The sequence below is a fragment of the Polyodon spathula genome, chromosome 12 (genome assembly GCF_017654505.1).
Source record: "Polyodon spathula isolate WHYD16114869_AA chromosome 12, ASM1765450v1, whole genome shotgun sequence".
NCBI classification, from domain to species: Eukaryota; Metazoa; Chordata; class Actinopteri; order Acipenseriformes; family Polyodontidae; genus Polyodon; species Polyodon spathula.
Genome location: NC_054545.1, coordinates 15343756 through 15362166, shown reverse-complemented (window position 1 = coordinate 15362166; position 18411 = coordinate 15343756). Strand labels below are relative to the sequence as shown.

Genomic DNA, 18411 nt, shown 5'->3' with positions numbered 1-18411 from the left:
TAACTACTGTACTTCATTTAAATGCACTTTTATGCTTAAACAAGAATCGCATGTGTACTCTAGTTAGGCTACTCGCTCACATTACTTGAAATCTATATATGTAGCCAAAAAATTGCTGTTTAAAAAAAAAAAAAAAAAAAGCAAGCTTTCAGTCACAGGTATTTATTAGTAAAGGTGGAATCAATTGAGAAAAATTTACACTAAATTGTAAGGATCATTAATGCAAAGTAAAGCAGACACATTGTCTACCTTAAAAAGCATTTTATTACAACAGTACATGTATATACAGTAACAGGATGGGTTGGTGGAAATGGAGCAGTGGTTTAGAAGCACTTCCTGTGAACGATGGAGGGGCCTGCCTCATCATATTCCTGTTTGCTTATCCACATCTGTTGGAAGGTAGACAGAGAGGCCAGGATGGAGCCACCGATCCAGACAGAGTACTTACGCTCAGGGGGAGCGATGATCTACACAAGAAAAAGAGAGGTTTAGGGATGATTAACCCAAATCACTGGTTGACGTTATTTGATCCCTGTGTTTCTCCCCAATTTAGAATGCCCTTCACTGAGATAATCTCTACAACAGCTCAGAAGAACTGATGCTTAGTGGCTTTCCTCGGATTCTCATAACCAATCAAATTCCCTTATTAAACCCTGGAGATCTACAGTGGATGCTTATGAACTACTATCCTTGGAAGACAAAAGCCATTGCTGCAGTCAGGGTTCATCATGGCAAGTAAGGTCTACTGTAACACAGTGAAGGAAACAGTCCCTGAACTCAACAGGACTATTTGTGTTTTTTTTTTTTTTTTTTTTTGTTTTTTTTAATAAGTTTATAAAAATAATAAGAGATCATCTACAAGTCAGCTATAAAACATTCATTAAAATAACATTTAGTAGAACAAAAAAAAACTATTTTACAGTAAACCAGATTCTTTACATTTTTAATTAAGATTCAATTAGTTACCTATGTATAATTCATATTATATTACTTTACAATCTATGCCCATATTTAAATTGTCCAGCTATCTATGTAAATATACTTTATAGGTTCATCACCATCTGCCGCACATGCTAGTTAACAATTGTTGTCAATGGGGCTGGAATTCCCTAAAAACGCTTCTCTTATAAGTTTAGATTTTAGATTTAATGTGAAATCCTATTTCTCTGGTTCAGTTATATCTCACCTTAATTTTCATGGTGCTGGGAGCCAGGGCAGTGATCTCCTTCTGCATGCGGTCAGCAATACCAGGGTACATGGTGGTACCACCAGACAGCACGTTGTTGGCGTACAGGTCCTTACGGATATCAATGTCGCACTTCATGATTGAATTGTAGGCAGTCTCATGAATACCAGCAGATTCCATACCTATTCAGAGGGTGAGATATTGCTGTTTAATAATACATAATGCACCTATTGTTGTTCACATATTACATGTATTACACCAAGAATCAATGTCTCAATACATTCGTTTGGACTGGCCCTGATTAACAGTAGTCTTGGACTACTTCACCTAAAATAAGATAAGTCTGTGAAACCAGCTGTTAGAGTCAGCTTGTGTTTTATTGGTAATAGGGGAGGAACAGTAGGTTGTGTGCCTTAGTGGTTGGAGCTAAGTCAGTCTGCTTGTGTCTGTAAGTGTGGTAACTGCAGATTACTGGTGGTGATTGCAGAGATAATTACCAATGAAGGAAGGCTGGAAGAGGGTCTCAGGGCAGCGGAAGCGCTCGTTGCCGATGGTGATGACCTGGCCATCAGGAAGTTCATAGCTCTTCTCCAGAGAGGAGGAGGAGGCTGCAGTTGCCATCTCATTCTCAAAGTCCAGAGCCACATAGCACAGCTTCTCCTTGATGTCACGCACAATCTCACGCTCAGCTAGGGAAGGGGTAGTATAAAGACAGGTGTAAGATGTGCAGGAATTATACTCTTGCTCGTAAGGGAAGTGGGTGTACAATTGAAATCTCACCTCCTTAACCCCAGTGGCTATATTAATTTCATTGCTATAATTATTATTTAACTAAAAAATGCCCTTGTTTACTGTAGATGTTTGAATGAGGACTATCGTTCTTTTACTTGGCTTTAAGACTCTTCCTCTCTCTGTGTTAGATCCTCACCAGTGGTGACGAATGAGTATCCTCTCTCAGTCAGGATTTTCATCAGGTAGTCAGTCAGGTCTCTGCCGGCAAGATCCAGACGCATGATGGCGTGGGGCAGGGCATAACCTTCATAGATGGGGACGTTGTGGGTCACACCATCTCCAGAGTCCAGCACGATACCTGCAGGCACACAAAAATACATCAGACAAGTCTGCTGGAATACTTCTATTTCTGTAGCGGTAAACTACAGTCAAGAAAACTTTAAACATCTAGATGCTGTGTTCTTACCAGTTGTAAAAAGAAAAGTCACATATGGTATATAATTGTAATAACAGTATACAGTATAATATAGCATATTCAGTGAAGTAAGATTTTTTGATACTGAAATAAAAATCTGTAACGAAAATGACTTTTTTCTATATTTACTTGTTTTACTTTATTATGTATAATTGATAGATTTGATCAATTGATTAACCAGTACAGCTCAGACTTGTATGATTAGCCCTGTTTCATGTGAACTTCTGGATACAATAATGATTTTACATTAGCAAATACTGTTTTCTCTTAGTCCTATTGAAGCACAAATGCAATCTCTATGGGATACTTACCAGTGGTACGGCCAGAGGCGTACAGGGACAGAACAGCCTGGATGGCAACATACATGGCGGGGACATTGAAGGTCTCAAACATGATCTAGAAGATACAATAAATTGTTATGAAAATACAACTCTCACATTTCAATGTCTGAGATTTCCATGTTTATTGTACTACATTAATTAATCAATACTTATCCAAAATGTAAGTACTGTTGTTTATTCTATGGTATAATCACTCATAATGAACTGAGGGTAGGTCATGCTTTATTTTAATAGTCAAAAACGATTTTGACAAAATGAAGATCTGCAACTTGGCACAGCCAGGTCACTAACCTGCGCTCGCCTGATTGCATGAGTCACCTTCCACACCACCATGTGGCAGTCAAAAGATGAAGTAACCCAATCAGAACGCTTTGAATCAACACCAGGCTCTAAATGCTATTACTGATGCAGTGCTTACCTGGGTCATCTTCTCTCTGTTGGCCTTGGGGTTGAGGGGGGCCTCTGTGAGCAGGGTGGGGTGCTCCTCTGGGGCCACACGGAGCTCATTGTAGAAAGTGTGGTGCCAGATCTGTTAGGTTTCAAAAACATGGAAACCTTTTCTTTTAAATACAGTACAGGAATGCTGTTCATAGCTTATGTTGTCCAAACTTGATAAGCTTACAAGTCGGTTGATGAGATCTGCTCTCAAACATGATTCATTCTACAGAGCTTGGACTGAATTTTTCCCTGGACTATGTTTCTTATCTGATGGTATTAAACTCAAACTATATATAAAGGTTAAGGGAGAAGAGATTTAAGAAGTTTTTTGGGATGCTCACTTTCTCCATGTCATCCCAGTTGGTGATGATGCCGTGCTCAATAGGGTACTTCAGGGTCAAGATACCCCTCTTGCTCTGGGCTTCATCTCCTACATAGCTGTCCTTCTGACCCATACCCACCATCACTCCCTGGTAGAGAGAACAGAAAGAGGAGTGAAGGAAGGAAGAGGAACAGCATATAATAGGGGTGCTGCATGGGAATGTCTTTGAGAAGTCTTTGAAAAGGCTTCCACAAAAAAAGGACTAAATACAATACTCATAATCATGTAAATAAAAATATTTAAAAATTTTAATTTTTTTATGTACATATATATTTTTCATAATTAAAATAATTTAAATGCTATTTACTATGCAGGGAGCTCTTTTCCAATGAATGTAGTTGTTTTAATATGAAAAAACATACCGTGTACCATTTGCATACCCAATGTAAACAAAGTACTATTTCTGTAGTGAGAAGGCATTCTATCCTCAAATTGTAGAGACTTTGCACATCATTAAAGTGTTCATTAATGTTCTAATCAATTGAAACTGTGTAACATACAGGTATGTGTAAACGTGTTGAAGTCACTGCTGAGCTGAGCAGTAACATACTGGTTACAATATAAAGTGGTCAGTGTTACATAACAATATTCAGTTTCACAATCAGCCAATCAGAGTGCATTGTCTGACTGATCTTTACCTGGTGACGGGGTCGGCCCACAATGGAGGGGAAGACAGCACGTGGAGCATCATCTCCGGCGAACCCTGCCTTGACCAGTCCAGAGCCGTTGTCACACACAAGAGCTGTGGTCTCGTCTTCGTCACACATGGTTAGTTTGTAATGAGCTGGTCTGAGGGAAGCAGAGCAAAGACAAAATGAATCCTTAGCTTCTAAATAGCACCGGCACATATCTTGAAGATATTATGGGGAATGCAAAATCTCCATTTAAGATTGCCCCAAAGGCATTTTCTTTGCCACTTTTCATGCCACCCCAAAAGAAGTGGAGTACGTCTTTCCTATCCAAGTTACATCTAATATATTTAAAGCCCAGTACAAAATCAGTAGTTTCAATTTCCATTAGATTATCTGTTAGACTAGATATTATATTTAGTGTTTACTGGGATAAAAGACACATGCAGTACTCACGCTGAACAATAATTGCCAAGTAGAACATAATGACAAAATAAATCACTTAGTATTGTTTCATAAAAGAGTAATGATTCTGATGTTTTATCTGAAAGCAGCTATCAAATATAGTGCTGTGTTTTCCTGGTCTGCAAGCCATGGGTATTTAAAATAAATACAATCTTCCTATTCCCAACGTAGGCTTGTTTGGGACTGGGGGATTAACCACAAAATAATAACTAACTAGAACAACGCAATTGAATAGGTGTCATTTTAAAAATATCATACATCTATACTCACTCCTCTATAACAACTCAACCTGGGTATTCGTTTTTATTAGCTTTTCTTACATTTTTAACACCAAAAAAAAACCAACTTCAGCAACTAATTAATGTAACTAGCTAGTGGGTCTGGATTTTATAACACTGTTCAATTTAAAAATCAACTTCAAACAGCAGTAACTACTACACCACCCACCCCCCTCCCCACCCCATTTTAATATATCTAAACTTAAGTCCTATGTTCTCTAAGTTATGTCAAGTGCAAAATGTAACAGAAAAGCTTTAGTCAGTCCGTGCAGGCAATAGTATTCCAAAGACACTCACCAAGTTGTATCACAAGACAGATGCTTCCACAGGGACACAGCTGAGATGGGGCAGCTCTTTAAATAACCCCTGAGAATGGAAGCTTGGAGGCGGGCTTTGCTGTTCAGGAAAGCCCTAAAAAGAGTGTCTATAAAGAGTGCACAAATGGGTGTCTGCTGAGCTGTGACAAGAGGCCTTTGAAAACAGGGTGGTGCTATTGGCCCAGGAGTATGCTGATGTACTTGAATAAATGAGACGCTACTACTAATAATAGACATTTACCTCAAATATGAAGGCTCTAGGGTTATATATGATTGGTCATGGGTTAATATCACCTTTCTGAGTTATCTGTATGTAGACAGTCTATGCAATTGCCCATGCATAGTAAGGAATGTAGGAGTGGCTTTTTTTTTTTTTTTTTTTTTACCTAAAAAAAGACACACTTAACAGTTGCTGGGTAAATATCAGTGAGGAACTTGTAGGTGTTCTATAACAGTAAGGTTATTTTGGTAGATCTAACCCTTTGACAAGTAAATGTATACCAATCCAACACAGTGAGAGCATGGTAATGCATCGGTAAGCACTGTAAAGCCCAAAGAAGTATGCTAAAGCATATTAAAAAAAAAAAAACATGGTAAACTTTGATAAGAAAAGCTTGGGGAAACTGCTGAATGAACTGCTAAATACATTACTGTGAGAAAAAAGAGATACTAGCATACAAGAACATTGTTCAGGCTAAAGTGTAAAGGGGCATGTATGCATTTTTTTTTTCTCACAGATGGATCCTTTCAAAACAATAGAACCTCCTTTGTTAATCAAAATCTAGAATTAGAGAAAACCAATGACTCCTTAAAGGGGAATGTTTCATCAGAGGAAGTCACCCCCATCTTAATTTAGGGAATTGCTGTAACTATGATATCTATAACATTCTGGACTGGTTCAGGAAACCTTGAGTGACCACAGCTTCAGGCACATATAATACTGTATATGTCACATGGGCAGTACATTGGAATGTTGACAGCCTAAACACGAGAGACAGCTGAAGGTATGCCAGCCAGGCTTCCACCTCAGTGGCTGCTGGGTCAGTCTGTGGCAGAGGAGCACTCTGATTGGCTCAAAGGTCTCCTTTTAGGGTTATATACAAAAGCAGGTGTCTTTGAGTTTGTGGTGGGGGTTGGTGCAGGCTGTTGAATGTATTCTGTAGGTCCATATAAGTCACCCCCAGTATGAATGAACACAGCATTTATATTTTGGTATGGAGTGCCATCCCAAGGAAAGCATTTAAGGTACACATCCAACTTCTTTTTCAACATCACTGTGGTGATTACCTAAAAAAAGCCTCCAGTCTATTAGGTACAACATTGGCATGGACCGATGTATACATTATCAGCAGTTAACCTTATCTCTTTTAGGAAAAGACAAAATACGTTATTACTACATACATTATCACAGCAGTGACATGTATAGTCAGGGGAAATATCCTTTCTGATTTTCTTAATCGTTTTGAGCCATATGTAAATGCACATCTCTTCGTGGGTGATATGTCAGTACAATGAGTAATCTCTGAGCTCTTTGAAATCTACACACTCGTGGGCATAATCAGCAAGCTTGTACAATCTGCAGATTAGACTACACAAAGCTGAGGGAGTGGTTGAAGGGTTCATAATGTAATGATTCGTGATTCGACAAAAAATTTGCGTCACCTAGAATATTAGAATTGAGACATCTTTTTTTGTTTTTTATAAATATAATTTACAGTTAAGGCCAAAAGTTTTGCATCACCCAATAGAATGAACACATTCTAGGTGATGCAAAACTTTTGGCAACAGCTGTGAATCTTTTACTTAACATCATGGAATCTAAAGAAACTACAAAATGATGTCGCAAAAAGTCTGCTGGAAGCCGTAATAGTAGGACAGTATTTCATGTTAGATTTCGAAATGTCACATTTTTCAATGTAATATTTAAAAAATGCTTTAAGATACTATGCAATTATTTTAGCAGCAAAGTAAAAAAAAATATGAACAGCTAACTACAGTCAGAAGCAGAAAACAATGCATCTGGGAGCTGTAAGAAAGCATTTTAAAAGAGCCCAGGCTTGGAGCTGAAAGAAGCTGTTGGCTCATTGCCACCATGTACAGTATGTATGTTAAGGGGCTAGGGTAAAACTGCTTAACAGATATAAAGACTATGCTCCTGTCACTCCCATTGCATTACTCAAGTTGAGCTAAACTTGCTGGAGACTATTTAAGGAAATGTACACAGTGACCAAGTACAGACTCCCACAACCAGGAGCCTTCAGCCCAGCCTACAGCTCCCTCTGTTTAATATTGTACCATATAGAAATAAATAAATCTTCACAAACAACAAAACACAAAACACTTTAAACGGTAACTCTGCAAAAGTATAAAATATTATTAAAAAGTTTTTTTTTTTTTGGATGTACACAAGCTTTAAATGATAAAAAAAAGTATATATAATTTTTTGAGGACATTTCAGACCAAATCTGAATAAGGGCTTTTGTCCGAAACGTCAAACAATTTTTATTACATTTTTTCCATTTGTATATCTGTATCATTTGTGGATACTGTGGCAGTGCTGAGACCATGCAGTTATAAATAATGTGTGTGTGTGTGTATTTTTTTGTTATAAATAAAACTTGTTTGTTTTCAATGTAACTTTGGCAGGGATGGGGTTACAGTTCTGCTCCTGCCAAATTCATGTTCAGAATGTGCCCAGGTCCTGACTGATTGATTGTCAATCAGCCCTGGTCACATGGTATATAAGAGCCAGATAATTTCTTCTGGGCTCATTTTGTTTAGGGAAAACAATTTAACCCCTGTTCCCTGAAAGAGAAGATGACTGCAGTAATAATTTTGGGACATGCCTGCTTGTCAGGTATTTGCTGAGCATTTTATATCAAAGCTGCTGATAGGCCCGTCCGTGGAGTGACATCCTTGGTCCCGCCTCACCGAGGTAATAAATAATCACTGCGCAGAAACTTCAGTCTCTTTAGCTCTATGACATGTATGGGCTCAAACGAGGCCTTAGTAAGAGCCTCCAGAACCATTTCTAGACTCCATTCGGGGAGGACGTAACCTCCAAGCACCCTTTAGAAAACGGGTCACCAATATATGAGCACCCGAGGATACTGAGTCAATGGGAACATGGCATGCAGCTATTGCTGCTAGGTATGCTTTCAACATAGAGGGGGTTTTACCTGCCTCTATCAGAAACTGTAAAATAATTACTGTAGGGTAATAAACGGGATCATGGCCGCTGGCCATGCACCAATTTTGAAAATATTTCCACTTGTAGGTGAATTATTATTGCTGAAGCAGTTTTGAGTGAGGCTGGATTTTCATTGGTTAAAATATTAGTGTGTGGTCCCATTGGCTAGAAAGGCTGCAGTGTTTTCGTTACAGTTGGAAGTTCGTCTGGTTGATTGGAAATTTGTAGGTCAAGCGCAGAGCAAACACTTCATACTAAAGTCCGCACAACCTTTCGCATTAATGAAGTGACAAATTAATTAATTATTAAATTAATTCACATAAGTTTAGGAATTATTGTATGAATTGACAAATGTATGGACGAACTGCTGTATACATGAACCAATTTATGAATTCACAAACAAATTGACAAATTAATGGCTGGATAGTTTTGGCACAAATGGCGCTCCATAGCACTGTGATAGCGCTGCTTGGGCGCGCTGTTTTAATATAATTTTGTTTAATTATGCGTACTTCCCCACTTGGCCGCTAGGGGGTGGTAAAGCCCACCAACTAGCACCACATATGTAGGTTGGAGTAACCTTACTAGGCTGGCTAGTAGCTGCAGGCACACACGGCAGATTGCAATTCAGCATGGCTGTGCACTTTTATTAACAAATTAAACAAACTGTTTAAACAAATACAAAACACGAAATAAATCAACGCAGAGCTGTCTGCTTACCATACATCTTCGTACATTTTGCTTTACGTACAATGATTTTCTATTACACTGTGCTATACACAATGTAGGGGTGTGTAGATTGTCCTGCAAATGCACACGGTTACAGCTCACACAGTGTGTAGATCGGTGGATTCCCATTACCTTATGATATGACATAATATTCGTTTAAGTCCTGCCGATGTTAACCATAAATACAGAAATACAATGCAATAATGTAAATGATTTATATAACGGGGGGAATCATTTGCTTCACAGCGCACAGAAAAATGTTTCTTAGCATGGTCTCCCGGTTTATATTTTCTATACAGGTCTATATTACAGGCTTGGTTCCCATGGTCAGTTTAACTTGATCAGATCAGCTAAACTAACTAACTGGATCTACTGATTAATACGCTGCAACTGGGACTAATTTTGTTCAGCTCTTGGGGATTTTTAATCCCGAAGTTTGTCTGTTTAAAACGAACTAAACCACTGCAGTAGGTGCTAGCTAGATAATAGCTACATAGCTACACTGCTACTCGCTGTCTAGTTTTACAAGAGCGTGCTTACGTCTCATTGTAACGTAGTGATGGCGATGCATGTTGCAATATACATTTAAAAAGTGTGTGTGTTTTTTTTTTTTTTTTTTTTTTTTTTTAACTTAACAACCAAGGCATTTTATTTTTGCATAGATGGAATTTATTTATATTTATATTTAGATAATTTAGCAGTGGGGCGGACTTTCTGTTTTTTACAGAATGAGTTTTTGTGAAAAGCGTCCTGCTGAAGAGAATGAGTATATGGTTAGGCAGGAAAACGAACTGGAATCCCTTGCTGCCATCTACAGAGAAGATTTTCAGGCTCTCCGGAAAAATCAACCTTGGCAGGTATGAGCGACACCGCCAATGTGTCAACTAGTATACGTGTGTACTACCGTCGACAGTTATTGTGCCAACAGGTACAGACTACAGGTGCTTATATTCCCCCTTAAATGTGTTACTGAAAATGTGCATTAGTAACTCATTGAATTTTTATCTTAAATTAAAAAAAAAGTACAGAATGAAATGACCATTTGATTGCATTATGGATCATATAAGTAGCATATCAGCACCACCACATGTATCATGATACATATCTGCATATTGCGATACAGGTGTCTGTAGTGTGACACAGCCACTGTGTCAACCAGTACGAGTGCTTACAGTATGTTGTGACACAGCAACTGTGCCAACTAGTACCATCATGTCACATGTTGATTAGAGCAAACGTTTCTTCCTCCCTGCTGAAATCTGGCTCATGTTGTGGCTGAAGCACAAAAATATGGCTAAACAGAACAAACAAAAACGTATCTTGCGGAAGTGCGACTTCTGTTTGTTATTTCATCGGTAGTCAAGTATTTTGTCTCGCTCAACCCGGGTCAAAATATGTTGACCCACTTCCTGAGGTGGCTCGCCTGCACCCAGGTCAACCCTGGAGGGACCCAGGTACGTGGTTTCATACTACACGGCACTGTGACCCGAGTAGCCAGAAACCAGGTCAGGACACGGGTAGGTGTGCCAGTGTGAAAGGGGCTTAAATCATTTTATGATATCTAAAATACATTGAGATATCTCAAAAGGATTTCCACATATCTTTAAATGGAACTTTAAATGGAAGATATAAAATGCATATTGAGATATCTTTAAATCATTTTCTGATATCTCTATTATTTAGAAATATCTTTAAGTAACTTCCTGTTCATTTGGCGATATAATGATAATTTGGTTTGCCACAGAGACTGTGTCACTTAAGGGACAGTTGCACCATCTGATGATGGTTTAATCACTAACACCACATTTGATTTGATTTTACAATCTGCACCACATATACCATTACGGTATATATCTACTGACTAAAATACACAAGACTGGAAAACCGTCCAGTTAGACCATAATGTCTGGTAATGGTTCTTAAACGGAAAATATTTCCAAGATTGAAGATTCTCATATTCAGCCTCTTGTGTACGACGTTCCACCTTATATTAAGGATATTAATCAAGTGTTGATGTTCTGGGATTTTGGACCACAACCAGACAATATTATGCGTACCAAGAATGGTAAAACTTTCTATACTAGTGTTTGCAGCAGTGGTGTGGGATATGCGTGGTACTGTTTATTTTTTTGCATTTATTATTATTATTATTATTATTATTATTATTATTATTATTATTATTATTATTATTATTATTTATTATTTTTGTTTATATCTTAGGTTAAACATCTACCAGAGGTTTTCTTATCCCTGCTTCCTCAGGGTTTGACAGGTCGTCAGGAGACTTATGTCACCATTGATCTGTGGGTACAATGCCCACCTACATACCCTGGTGTGTAAGTACTTCCTAATTAACTTTGAACCCACTGCAAATTGTTCTGAAATCCTCCTGATATTCACAGCTCGTTTTTTAGTGGTTTTTTTTTTTTTTTTTTCAAATGCCATAATGTTAGTGATAGGACACACAGTGAACTGGTGTGCAGGATAGTGTATTGTACATTGCACAATTTGGCAATGATTTACCTGCACTTTATACTATCTGGATCTTTAGTTTTTTGTTTACTTATTAATCCACCATGTGTGTTATGAGATAATAAAGAGTTTAATTTATGCTGGGACTAACAGAACAAACAGGATTAACCAAAATGAATGGCATGCTGATAAAATTAATTCTTGACAGTATATAAACATCAAAAGCAATTCGCTTTTCTTTTTAGGGTTGGAAGAATAATAATTTTTTGTGCAATTTTCCAGTTTCTGGATGATGGCAAACAAAGTACTGGGACATAGAACATGTTATTAAACAATTAGACGCATTGTATAGGGCAAGATTGTGTCTCTGCTGCATAAATGTTTTTTTGAAAAAAAATAAGGAATGTCCTTTTTATAGTTTTGTGTGAACTTTAGGAATAAAATGTATGACAATGATCTAGGGTTACAGGTGCAACTAGAGGCAATTGACAATTTATTAAGATAGTGTGGGAGTTGAGCCAAGATCGACAATTACGCTATATACTAATGTTTCAGGCGCCCAGAAGTTGAGCTAAAGAATGCCAAAGGGCTGTCCACTGAGAACTTGCAGAACCTCCAATCAGAGCTGAAGAAGTTGGGAGCAGCCCTCATTGGAGAGGTAAGCCCTGGTTTTTAACTTGGCCCCATCACAGTGTATTAATGTCAGTGCTTTTTTATTACAGCAAAATGAAATTCTGGCTGAAATACAGAGACGAGAGAAGAAAGAAAAGGAAAGAAATGGCTAAACAGGTGCTGCAGTGACCTTTTACTTTAAAACATTGTGATTATCAGTGTGTGTATATATATATATATATATATATATATATATATATATATATATATATATATGTGTGTGTGTATAACAACACTGGACTGGGACAAAAGTGTGTGCATGCTTTTATTAAGCATTACAGTCAACTGTGCAATTGTGAAGGCCCTTATTGTGTATGTACTTCATGATGATTTATTGTTATGTGATACAGGTAACAGATGGCCCGTCTGTCTGTATGTCACACATAAATATATCTACAGAACTGCTTGTCCAATTATGATAGGACTTTAACAGGACAATCTAGCACAGCTATTTGGGGTAATGGAGGCCAATGAAGGCTGTCTCCGTTTGTCTTTCTGTCAAGTGAAGCAGCTATTCATTAGTAGCAGTATTTGAGAGTTGATGGGTGAGCCGTTGTTGTAAGGGACTCTGCAGCTGATGCATAGTTCACACACCCTAGTCTCGTATCTTGTAAAGCGCTTTGTGATGGTGGTCCACACATGAAAGGCGCTATATAAAAATCAAGATTGTTGTTATTGGAAGCATAGGGAGGAATCTATCCATCTGTCTGTGTCACACTTCTTTTTCTACATACAGTGGATATTGGTCATGGTAATGATTGTTTTCCATGTTACCAATAGCTCTGATTCAGTATTTTGTATATTACTTTAATATATTGTATATGATTTTGTATTGTATAATGTACAGGAACGTTTGGAAAATGCTGCTATGACCAGACCAGAAAGCCCCAAGCTGGTGTGTGCCAGTGGAGGAACAGCGGACCAACATGAAGCCAAATGAGGGGGGAACAATCAAAGATGAGCCCACTCCAGTGGACGTTCCAGGCATGTGTTTCTACTGCTTCTTGAGCTGCATTTGTACACTGGCTTAGTAAGTCATGATTGCAGTTGTAAGCTCTTCTACCTCTCTCCCCATTTACACACTTACCTCTTCAACCTCTTGTTAGTCTTTCTATTTAACCTGGGAGCACAACTGTTGAATTTGAAACAAAGTAAAACTAGTATACAAAAATGTATATAATGTTTGTTTTTTAGTAATGCTTCTGAGTTAATCCTATTTGAACAAAGAAGGTGCCGAAGTAGCTAGCTGTGTACGCATCAGACTAAGAGCTTTCTATGCATAGATCATGCTTGAAACTGTTTCAGTGGAGATCTGTGCAAGAGTAGCTTTGCATTCAACACAAGCAGCAGGCAAGAATAGCAAAGAAGGGCAAAGACTTGAGCTCTAGGTGGTCTGTCTGCCACAAGGAGCCATTTCATTATTTACATATCACTGGAAAAAAATCCTTTATGCCAGGAAGAATTTCAAGGGCGTATAAATATTGAAGATGTGTCTCTCTTGTTCCATTTCTATAAGGGACAGACAGCATTCCTGTTGTAGTAATGAGGAAAGCACCAGACCACTTGAAGTTTTGCAATTTAGTGCTGGATCAAGGAGTGAGATCACTGTGTTCAGAGGAAAGTGCATTGGTAAGATATGGATTCAAATATCTTTCTTTTTTTTAAGAATATTTGTATGTTACATCCATTCATTAGAATGCAAAACAGGTGTTGCGTGATCTCAGGCGATGGTGAGATGCAAATGCCAACGATCCACCCTCCATACCTGTACATGTGGTATGTTCTCATCAAGACACCAGTACAGGCCTAGCATGGAATATGCATACTAGAAATGAGTGTGTAGTTCAGAGTTTGTATTCAGCTCTTACTTGGTTTAAGTAGGGTACAAATAAAACTCGCAATTCAGGATAACGCAGTATTGTTTTAATGTTCAATCTGCAACCAATAAACACACCAAGTAAGGAAAACCTTGCCCACAATGGTGGTAAACTTTTTTGGTTAAACTGCAAGACCTATAATATTTCCTTTTAAGCTCCCTTGATTCTGCTGGCTGCTTTTTATTGACAATGATACTAAACGTTTTTTAGGTTATAACATTGATCCTCTCAGAGTGCCAAGGATGTATGTACTTGAGCCAGCGATTGGTGGAGAATATTTTTATTTATTTTTTACTTTGACAAAGTGAATATGTATGCAGTGATTTTTCTTAACGCTGTTCTGTTGAAACTTTCTCATTTTCATTGCAAGATTCAGTTCTGACTGGCATAAAATAACCTATTACTGCTTTGGCTGATTTTAGGAGCAATTAGCTAAGCTTCAGGGGAATCAGTGAGCTTATTTTTTAGTTGTAAGTCTCCCTCTTGTGTTCAAATGAGGTATAAAGTAACTCCCTTTAAAGCAGGGGGGCCAAATCATGGTCCTAGTGGACTGGTGCCCTCCTGGTTTTTGTTCGAACTGTACACTGAATTGATTAATTGACTTCTAATAAGCAATCGATTGGTCCAATAAAGTAATTTGTGGCAATCGCAATAAAAGCCAGGAGGTACAACGGCCCTCCGAGACCAGGATTTGGCACCCCTGCGGTAAACCATTTCAACTAACTCAAAACTAAAGCTGCTAAACTTGTAGCCCATTTTGTTCATGTCGTGGGTTACATTGGAGAACAATAATTTAAACCATTAAAATTCCCTCTAAATCAGTAAATAACTATAAAAATTATAATAATGAACGTGATTTAAAACAGGTAGATTCCAATTTGACTGATGAAAGGGACTTCTTGTCTTAGCTCTGCTTGTCTCCCTGATTTACCTCTTGATTTGCATGTGCCTACATCGGTTTGGGATGCATTCTTAAAAAAAAAAAAAAAAAGTACCATTTAACTATTGTGGGAAGCTCCAGCTTCCAGCTCAAGCAACCCCAGACCATGACACTGCCTCCTCCATGCTTGACAGTGGAAACCACACATGCAGAACTCATGCGCTCGCCCTCTCTGCGCCTTACAAATACTCGGCGGTTGGACCTAGATATTTCAAAGACGCATCGGTCCATAAGACCGACTTTCACTCCTCAAATGTCCAGTTTCTGTGTTTTTTGGCCCAGGCAAGTCTCTTCCTTTTATACTGCACTCTTAACAATGGTTTCTTTGCAGCAATTCTTCCAGTTAGGCCAGCTTCACGCAATCTCCTCTGAACAGTTGATGTTGAAACATCTGTACTTCTAGTAGCATTTAGCTGAGCTTGTATTTCAGGGGCAGTTAATTGCCGGTTTCACAGACTTGTCTGCACCCTTACATTCAGGAATGACAAACTTGTGCCTATGCTACCTATATTTATAGAAATCATGGAACGTCACCTGTTAACAATAATTGGTGACAAAAGGTTAATTAGGTAACATGCTAGTTAACTCGGAGAACATCTAACAAAGACACTTTTATACTTAGGCCAGTGTTCTAACACCGTGTTATACACATTTTAGACTTAACTGACTTGGGGTTCAGACTGAAATCCCCTTGCGTTGGGTGACCATTTCATTGAAATTGACAAGATTTACATTTTCATTTAAAAAATCAATTTTTGTACGCAGTTCACTTATGATTATCAGCTTATATAAGTACACGTATCATATAATGAAATATTAAGTGTTTATAGACAAGTTTATACAATTAAAAGCATAGATAATCATGAAAATCCTGGTTTCAAGCAGGTGTACTCAAACTTTTGACTGGTACTGTGCGTGTGTATGTATGTGTGTGTATATATATATATATATATATATATAGATATAGATATATCTATATATATATATATATATATATATATAATAATATTTTACTGACCTTGACTCCAGGGATAGTCCATAAGATTTGCATACGAAGCAGGTGGAAGTGACTGACTGACTTCAGGAAATCCAGAGGGATTAAGATGGGGTTGGACAGAAAACTGCCATACAAACTATATATATATATAATCATCTGGGATACCATTCCCCTTACGTTATACCCCTAGGGATGAGCTTGTTTTCTGTATTTACTCTGCAGGTCCAGAACAAACTGGATGGCTGTTCCTACGCTATAAAACGCATTCAAGTGAATTCAGCAAGAAGTTCCACAGAATAAAGGGAGAAGTCACTTTACTTTCTCGACTCAATCGTGAAAATATTGTGCGTTGCTACAATGCGTGGATTGAAAAAAGAGACCCTCTAGTGGTGTCCTAAGCAATGAAAGCTCAGAACAGAAGACTTCCAATGCCAGTCCTCCCCATGATAAGGTAACCGAACTGTGGTGGAAGACAATGCCCCTCCTCCTGCTTTGGTGAGCTCCGTGGAGTGGAGCACCACTGTTGAGAAATCCTCGAGTGCCAAACGTGGTGGAGAAGATCAGTCCAGTGATGATGAAGATGTGTTCTGTGCCTCTTTCCGGTAAGTTCTCCTTTGCAAAATTGTTATGGATGAAAATCACGTCAATCGCACACACAAGAGTTTTCTCTGGATATGGTTAAAGGTACTAACATGGATGCATATGTTACAGCGCCTGTAACAGTGACTCCCGACAGAGACATCATAATTACAAATGGGGATGGAGGCAGAGACAGTCATTCACCGGTACATTTTGGAACAAAGATCTATTAATTTTGCTTAGCTCTCTGGGGTGGTGATGCTACAGTGGGTCCCATGAACACTCAGTATCGTGTTAAAATTATTATTATTATATTAAAAATGGATCAACTACATTTTTGAAAAAATCACCTGAAGAACGATCAGGTGATGTGTATTTCCTTTTTTTTTTACAAAATAATAAAAAAAACAAAACATGAACAACATTTACATTTGAAATACCATTTTTCTGTGCAGGAAAGTGTTTTTTTTTTTTTAATATAGGCACTGCAATGCTTGGTTTTTGTCAATGATCAGTATCTCTCAGTTGTACAATTCAACGCCGTGCACCTTTGCAGGCAATCTCAGATAGGGAACAAATGATTGGATTGGCTTGGATACTGCCATCCATTAGCCTTAACAGGATAGTATTCCAGGGTCAGTCAAGACAGGCTTCTAGCCACAAAATTCCAGTGCTTTCACAGTACCTTGAGTTAAAGATAGAACTCAGTGCTACCACCAAAGAGCCCTTCACCCACTCTGACAATTATCACAAAATAGAGGGGAAAGTAGTTCTAAATTTAGTCTTACAGATTAGTACACATTTTAAAACCAGTAACTGGTTTGTTTTCTCATTGTGTCATAGTGACAATCAGATCTTTTTTCCCCACTTATCCAGGAGGAAGATAGTAAGAGGAATGCTGCTAGCCCTTTGTCTGCTCCAGAGAGCAGCGAGGAGGAGAGACCAGTCCTGCTGACAGTCCACTATCTGTACATTCAGGTCAGTCACATTTCTTCACTTCATCTCTAAAGTGTGTGAATGTTATCTATGTTTTGTGAGATTCTACAGCAGTGGCCAAAAGTTTTGCATCACCTAGAATTTCAGGATTGAGACGCGATTAAAAAACTGTATGAACATTTTTTTTTTTTTACTTCATGTAATTAAAGAAACTACAAAGTTAGATCGTAAGTGTCTACCAGAAGCCATAATAGTAGTACAGTATTTCATGTTAGATTTCAAAATGTCCATTTTTGTCACTTTTTTGTTAAGTACTAATGAAAAACTACAAAGCAGTATGTAATTCTACATGTATTCAAACAATATGGTAACGTAGCATTATTATTTCAACTTTATTGATCACATTTATTTGATAGTCACATTTTTACACTACTTTGAACCTTATGGATTAGTTCAGTGTGTTTTAAGAAGTACTGTTGCAGAGTACAACTTCATATTTTCAGTGCTTAGTCATTATCATTGGACACAGTAATGAGACCACAAGTTATTAGCAGAAGTTAAGCAATTATGTTACCAGTTTCTGCTAGAAGCATCGGAAAACCTGGCTGTTTATGGAGGATCTTTATTGGTTCTCAAATGGCTGCTCTTTTCTAAAGCAAGTTTCTCTTAAATTCAACAGTGGTTCATTCTTTATTGCACAAGGTCAAGTGATGTCAAGTCTCCACACCCTCTAAATTCCTTGTTTTGAGGAGTAAAACATCCTCTCTTGAGAGTAT

General features: G+C 38.0%; 1 protein-coding gene across 1 annotated transcript; it reads right to left on the bottom strand.

Annotated features, from left to right (window-relative positions):
• Nucleotides 1–212: 212 nt before the first annotated feature.
• Nucleotides 213–5327, bottom strand: actc1a (actin alpha cardiac muscle 1a). Its single transcript, XM_041266480.1, has 9 exons — nucleotides 5224–5327; nucleotides 4193–4343; nucleotides 3514–3642; nucleotides 3153–3263; nucleotides 2705–2789; nucleotides 2115–2276; nucleotides 1684–1875; nucleotides 1187–1368; nucleotides 213–467 (listed from the first exon to the last, which is right to left on the bottom strand). The coding sequence occupies exons 2-9, from the start codon at nucleotides 4319–4321 to the stop codon at nucleotides 324–326; spliced, it is 1134 nt and encodes a 377-aa protein (XP_041122414.1). The 5' UTR covers nucleotides 4322–4343; nucleotides 5224–5327; the 3' UTR covers nucleotides 213–323.
• Between the last annotated feature and the right edge of the window lie 13084 nt (nucleotides 5328–18411).